Genomic DNA, 7,632 nt, shown 5'->3' with positions numbered 1-7,632 from the left:
CATCATTATAGAAACTCTGAGTCACAGTTGTTTTGTTTTCTTTTTAGAAACCTACAGCACTCTACAACCAGAGCTGCGATCTTGCCTTATTAGTGATTTTTATATTAGCATATACTTAAACTTTGAATAAAACAAAACTCACTTGACCTCTGAGCGTCTATGTATTAATGTTTTCACCTGAAAATGAGCATTTTAATTGTGTCCATCTTATAGAGCATCCTGTTATGGAACAAAGTAATAATTGTGGTGGAGGGCTTAGAATTATGTCAGACAAATAGTGATTCCTTCATTTGTGGTTAATTTTTTTCTATTATTGGTGGGAGATAGGAGAAAAGATCAAAGGGCAAGGTTGATTAGATAGACACAGGAATGTGAGAGTAAAGGAAAATAACCAGAAAAGTAAAGGAAAGTCTTGTAGAGAGAACAAGAAAGGAGCAAGGTGATTGACTTGTCTGTCTTGTGTCCCTGGAAACTACCTGGCCCTAGGACACATGGAAGACAGTCAGAGTTCATAAAACCACGAGATAGTTGAATCAGAGCATAAGACTCTTAAGTCTTGGTTTTGAAAAAGCTTTTCCAGCACAAAGAAGTCATGAGTTCATCGTTTCCAACTTCCCTGGAATCAGTGATAGCAGGGAAATATAGAGAGTTCTACATACAGTTCTCCTCAGCCCACTCTTCCACTGCTCTGATGCTGGGAAGGGGTAGAAAAGCAATATGGAACTCCATGTTCAGCACAGAATGGAAGGGACCACTCCACAAGGGATGGCAGCAGGAGGAACTAGAGCTCACTGTACCCTTAGGAAGTATCTGCAATAGTCCTTAAGAGAGGATACATGACACTTAGGCTGATAGGTTCTTGTGAGTTCTTTGAGAAAAGGCCCCGTTTATCATTTTGAGGATCCCTGATAAAATGAATATGTCATCCCTGGTTTCCTTTTAGAACCCTACCACTCACTCGAACTCGAACAGCTACCATTTTTCTGCCTTTTTAGCTTCCTTGGACCATTACACAAAAAACAAAGTCCTGCCTAGGATCTCTGTACAACAGAGCCAGGACCCTTCCTAGTAAAGCATAAAACACAAGTGTGAAGCACACAGCAATAGAATTTGCTAGAATATACAGGTGTTTGAGACAGGCTCTCACTATGTATGGAGGGCTGGCCTGGAACTCCCTATGTAGACTAGAATGGTCTGGAGTTCACTGCCTCTGTCTCCTAAGCAATAGGATTAAAGGTATATACCACTACACTAGGCTAATATTTTTTCAAAGACTTACTATATTCAGACACACACACACACACACACACACACACACACACACCACCACCACCACCATTTCAACAACAATAACGAAACAATAACAGGAATCAACAATCATTGGTCATTGACGTATCTCCATATCACTGGCCTCAGTTCTCCCCATAAAAACACACGGGGTAACAGAATGGTTGTGAAAACAGGATCTATCCTTCTCTGCCTCCAAGAAATAAAGAAATGGTTCAATATATATAAAAAAATCAGTACATGTAATATACCATATAAAGAAGTAAATGAAAAAACCCATGTGATTATCTCATTAGATGCAGAACAAGCCTTTGACAAAAGTCTTCATGATAAAAGTCCTCAAGAGATTAAAGATGCAAGGAATATACATCAACATAATAAAGGCAGTTTCCAACAAGCCCGTAGCCAATATCAAATTAAATGGAGAGAAACTCAAACGAATTCCACTAAAATCAGGAACTAGGCAAGCTTGTCCACTCTCTCCATACCTAAGCAACAAGGACCTGAAGGAGATCAGGGGGAAATAAATTGATAAGGAAGAATTCAAAGAATCTTTATCTGCAGATGATGTGATAACATTTATAAGTGACCCCAAAAATTCTTCCTGAAAAATAATACAACTGTAAAGACTTTCATTGATATATCCAGGTATGGAATTAACTCATAAAAATCATAGTTATTCTATATGCAAACTACAAATGAACTAAGGAAAAAAATCCTGAAACAATGCCTTTCACAATATGCTAAATTGTATAAAATATCTTATGGAAACTAAATAAGCAAGTGGAAGTCTTGTATGATAAAAAGTTTAGCCTTTTAAGAAAGAAATAGACACAAATATCATAAGATGGAAAGATCTTCCATACTCATAGACCAGTAGGATTAATATAGTAAACAAAAAAAGCATTCTACAAAGTCAATTCAATCCCTACTAAGATCCAACACAATTCTTCAAAGATCCTGAAAGTATAATTCTCAATTTCATATGAAAAAAAACCAAAACAGAATAGCTAAAACAATTCTGAACAATAAAAAATTGCTGTTGGTCTCAGCATTGCTGATTTCAAGTAATATTATAAAGCTATAGTAAAAAAAAATCATGGTACTGATACAAAAACAGACAAGTTTATCAGTCAAATTGAATTGAAAATCCAGACATAAATACATAGGCCTATGAACACTTTTTTTTTAAAGTAAATAAACCAGAAAGACACATTGAAAAACAGCATCTTCAACAAGTGGTGCTGGTAAAACTGGATGTCTGCATGTAAAAGAATGCAAAGAAATCCATACTCATCATCCTGAAGAAGACTCAAATGCAAATGGATCAAAGACCTCAACATAGAAACTAATAGAATGTTGGGGTACACCCTTGTACTCATTGGCCCAGGAGAAGACTTCTTGAATATAACACTGAAGGTGCAGGCAGTAAGATCGAAAACTAATAAACGTGACTTCATGAAACTGAAAAGCTTCTATAAGGCAAAGCACACTGTCATTCAGACAAAATGGCAGCCTACAGAATAGGAAAAGATTTTACCAACTCTACATTGGATAGAGGACTAATATCTAAAATACATAAAGATCTCAAGAAGCTAGATATCAAGAACCTAAATAATCCAATTAAAAAATGGAGGCATATATCTAAACAGAATTCTCAATAGAGGAAACTCAAGTGGCTGAGAAACACTTAAAGAAATGTTCAACATCTTTAGCCATCAGGGAAATGCAAACCAAAAGTATTTTGAGATGTCATTTCACACCTGTCAGAATGGCTAAGATCCGTAACATAAGTGACAACTCATTTTGTCAAAGATGTGCACTAAGGGAAACACTCATTTGTTGCTGGTGGGAGTGCAAATTTGTATAGTTACTATAGAAATTGATGTGGCCATTCCTCAGAAAGTTGAGAATCAGTCTACGCCAAGACCCATCTATATCACTCTTGGGCACATACTGATAAGATGCTTCATATGACTACAGGCACACTTGCTTAACCATGCTCATGGCTGTTTAATTCTTAATAGCCCCAAATGAGAAAAAATATCTAGATATCTCTTCAGATATCAGCATTCTAGATATCTCTTCAGAGAAGAATGAAAAAAGACACTGCAATACATTTACACCATGGAGTATTACTCAACTCTTTAAAGAATTGGCATAATGTAATTTGCAAGCAAATGGACAGACGTAAAAAAAAAAAAACATCCTAAGTGAAGTAACTCAAACCCAGAAAAGTATATATGCTATGTATTCACTCATATGTGGATATTCGACATTAAATAAAGATTTACCCACCTGCATTCCATAGACCCAGAGAGGTTAGATATAGAGTAGGGGAAAAGGGAGAAACATGGATCTCCCTCGAAGGGGTAATAGAGTAAATTTTATGGGTGGACTGAGGACAGGAGGGAACAAGAACAGGAGGGGAGGAGTAGGTGGGGAGATAGGGTTGAAGGAGAGAATGTAGGGAGAGACACCTAGGATTGAGGGGCATTTGTGGATGACATGGAAACCCAATGCAGTGGAAAATTTCCTAAAATATATGAAGACAATTCTAATCAGGTCCCTTAACAATTACCCATTTCTTTTTTACCAAAGGAAGCTTCCAGTAGCAAGATTAGGTTGTACTTCACTGAGTTGTTAGCCAAGGGAGTCTCATGGAAATGCCCAAAGACCCAGGCTGTTGCTAAGACAATGGGTTGCTCTCAACAAACTGACAATGGGACCCCTTTTCAGAGGACAACACCCACACAACTCATTAAACACAGAGAAGATGAGCTGGTGCCTACATGGAACATAACCTTTACCCCTATGTTCCAGTGTCTCTGGTGTGGGCACCTTACTCTGTCAGCTACCAAAAGAGAAAGTAAACACCAACCCAGCCACAAAACCGTTGATGTATAATCTGTCCTGCATCAAGATATGCTAGGGTAACAGTGGCCCAGAACTTGTGGCAATAACCAACCAGTGTCTTATTTAACTTAAGACCTGCATTATGAGATGGAACACATACCTCACACTGCTTGGGTGACCCAGAGACTAGATAGCCCTCAGATCTGGGGTAAAACCAAACATTTCTGGTCTTAATTTTAAAAGTATCAAAAAAATGACTCCTAATGATATTCTGCTATTCTCATAGATCAGTGTCTTTTTCAGCCGTCATTACAGAGGCTTTCTCCTGCAGCAGAGGGGAGCAGATATTGAGACCAGCAGCCAGTCATTATGGAGAGAGAGAGAGTCCCTGGACCCCACAACTCAACCAAATCTCTCCCATCAGAGCTCAGGGAACCCCAGAGAACAGGAGGCAGAAAGAGTATAAGAGCCGGAAGTGGTGAAGTGACCCAGAGCCACAAAGCCCTCTGAGTCAAATAATCAGGGCTTATATGAACTCTGAAACAGTAAGCACAGGACCCACATGGCTCTGTGCCACATTTTAGCTTAGTATTTTTATGGACTCCTGAGAGTGTGTATGAGTGGGTCTTGTGTCTGCTCTTGGGCTCTTTTCCTTTTGTTGGACTATGTTGTCCAGCCACAGTGGGATGGTTTTGGTGTCATCATATTATATTTTATTTTGACAGGTTTGTTTGTTATTTAGAAGCCAGTTCCTTTCTAATGAGGGACAGAAAGGGTGTAGATCTAGAGGGGAGAGGAGGTGGAGAGGAACTGGGAGGAGTTTAGTGGGGAGGAAACCGTAACCAGGACATATGGTATGAAAAAGCTTCTATTTTCAAAGAATGGGGGGAAAAAGATAAGAAAAAGAAACTACTGTTTTCCATTATGTGACTCCAGTGACCAGCATTAATTAAGTAATTAATTAACAACCCAACAAATATTTATTAAGTGCCTACTATGTTCCAAACATACACAGATAACGTCAGTTAAGATGAGAGAATTAAATGAACAGATGGAAATACAAAAGGAAAATCAAGCTGAAATGATGCTGGAAAGAAGACTCTTAGCCCACATAAACAGTGCAGCAACCCAAAGGACAATAGGAAGAGGAGAGACCAGGAGTTGAAGGCATAGCTAGGAACTGGGACAGCAAGTGAAAGAAGACTGGTTTAATGCAGTGAAGCACATTGCGTGGGTCTTAAGTTCTTCCTGTATTTCAGTAGTTTGAGTATAATATGAACAGAAAGCCCAGGATGTTCTGCTGCAAGTAGATCAAAGAGATGCGTCTCTGCCCTCCCGTGCAGATCCTAACAAGTTTCAAAACTCACAGGTTTGCAGGCAAAGGAACCAGATCCACAGATGGCGCTGGGCCATGTCCAGTCAGACCACAGTCTTCTGGGGATAAAGAACTGATCTGACTGCTGCTCTCAGTTCAAGTCAGGGTTTCCGGGGGCTAGAGAGAGGAAGTGTGAGCTGGTTCAGAAGCCTACTCACTAGTGCTTTCCATCATATGACTACAGTGCCTGTCAATTATTCATTATCCAACAAACATTTATTAAGTGCCTACTATGTGCCAGACATACTATGGATGTTGATCATATCAGTAGGTATAAAGTAATTGGCTGACTTCCCTTTGTGGAGTTTATATCCACTATAGAGGGATTGATAATTATATAGGAATTCACTTATTGGTGATATATACTGCCGCAGGAAAAAATGCAGGGGCCTCAGAAGGTGGAGGCATGTACTCCAGGCTAGGGTGAGTTGGGGGAGATTTCTGAAAGGAATTGACAATTTAGCTGAGACAGATATGCAGAGTGAATTAGTATTTTTAGGCAAAGGGTTAATTGTATTTTGAATCTGAAGAATAAGCCATATTCTTTGAGTTCAGTGTCTCCATGTTTGTATCCATTGCCTCATGCCCACTGGCCCCATGAAGTCAGCACCTGTAATGGCAGAGCTTGCTATATCCCTCCCACTGACCCACCATCACTTACTTAAGTTAACTCCCCCACTTGTGAACCAGCACCAGTTGTCTGGACAGCTGAACTGCTTGGAGGCCCTAGTGAGACAAGACCAGCTAAGCTGAGAGAACACCAATACCCACTCTGAACTCTCAGTGCAGGTGTGTCAAATTCCAAAAGGCAGACACACATTTCCACCAGATAGCAAGCCAAAGATAGAGCCAAAGATGGCTCTGAAGGCAGAGCCAGAGCCAAACTAGATTCAGAGTAGAAGACCTTGCCAGAGCGTAAATCAGATACAAACCTTAGAGCCGATCCAGAAAGGTGCTCACCATTAGAGAAAACAGGAAGAATGGTCAGTCACAGAGGAACTCCAAGCATCGAGACAGGTTTGTAGGAACCAGAAAAGGAACATGAGAGACGCCACATAACACGCAATAGTCAATCGGCCCATTCCTGGTAGTGACTGTTATTGAGGATGGAATCCTACTCTCAGAGGAAGATTAGAGAGACGGAGCTCAGTACCCTAAGCACAGAGGGCAATGACATCTCAACTGTACTATAACTCTCTGTTACATTGCAAATACGCGATGAAACAAGAAAATTGACTCAAGGGAAATTAACATTGACAAAACCGTTTTTCTTTTCTTTTTATTGATTTAAGTTGCATTATGATAAGTAAAGATACATAATTTCAGTTTATCTGAATTTGTCAACATTTAAAAACATTTTAAGTAAATAGAATTACATCACATTCTTCTTTCCCTTTTATACCCAAACTCCTCCCAGAGTTGCCCCCTTCAAAACCTGCAATACATTTTTTTTATTTTGTCACATTCTTTAAAACTTATAAAATGTTATAACAATAAAAATGAATATTATAAAAGTTGTTTAATATGAAACAATCAATTGAAGTCTTACGTAGATGCTTGTCTGCAGCAATACTGAAAATACATGTTTTTCTCAATATAAGTTTTAAATAACTCCAAATATATTAGCTGGATATTTTAAAATAATACATTACTACTATTTTTTTTAAATGAACACAAGTAAATAAAGTCTTTTTGTTTGTTTGTTTGTTTTGTTTTTAGTAGAGCTTAAAGTCTTGGCTCTTGACAACGCCCAGAGGAAGCTCCACTCGCTGGTGCTCTGACACACCCAGGATCAGAGGTAAGCAGGAACTAACATCTGTCCCAGCACTGGAAGTAACTGGGACCAGCGGGACTGGGCACTTAGGAAGTCCGCCAGCCTAGTGACTCCGGTTCCTTCCGGTCTTTCTGGGTTGGTGTTCTGAGCAGACCTTGGGCACAAGCTCTGCAGCCAGTCCCATAACACACAGAGAAAGCCACACTTCCAGGTGATCTAACAATACCAGGATCCCAGGATCCCAGAATCACAGGATCACAGAGGCAGCTTGACTCTGAGGAGTTCTGACACAACCGGGATCACAGGAAGCACAGGCTCCAGTCAGATTTAGCAAGGGCAG

The 7,632-nt window shown here is 39.5% G+C and overlaps 1 protein-coding gene across 2 annotated transcripts in view; it reads right to left on the bottom strand.

The window, feature by feature from the left end:
• The window catches only part of LOC116103577 (SLAM family member 5-like), a 204,889-nt gene extending 198,376 nt beyond the window's left edge, over positions 1-6,513 (bottom strand). Inside the window, exons 1-2 of one of the 2 annotated variants that reach the window (XM_031389760.1) lie at positions 6,451-6,513; positions 5,511-5,635 (exon numbers count right to left, since the gene is read on the bottom strand). In XM_031389760.1, coding sequence (XP_031245620.1) covers positions 5,511-5,556 — 46 coding nt within the window. In that variant the 5' untranslated portion in view covers positions 5,557-5,635; positions 6,451-6,513. The remainder of the gene's footprint in view (positions 1-5,510; positions 5,636-6,450) is intronic. The other variant, XM_031389751.1, reaches the window with a different exon arrangement.
• Positions 6,514-7,632: the final 1,119 nt, after the last annotated feature.

This window comes from Mastomys coucha, unplaced genomic scaffold (assembly GCF_008632895.1).
Source record: "Mastomys coucha isolate ucsf_1 unplaced genomic scaffold, UCSF_Mcou_1 pScaffold1, whole genome shotgun sequence".
NCBI classification, from domain to species: domain Eukaryota; kingdom Metazoa; phylum Chordata; class Mammalia; order Rodentia; family Muridae; genus Mastomys; species Mastomys coucha.
This window is presented reverse-complemented; position numbering and strand designations above follow the sequence as displayed.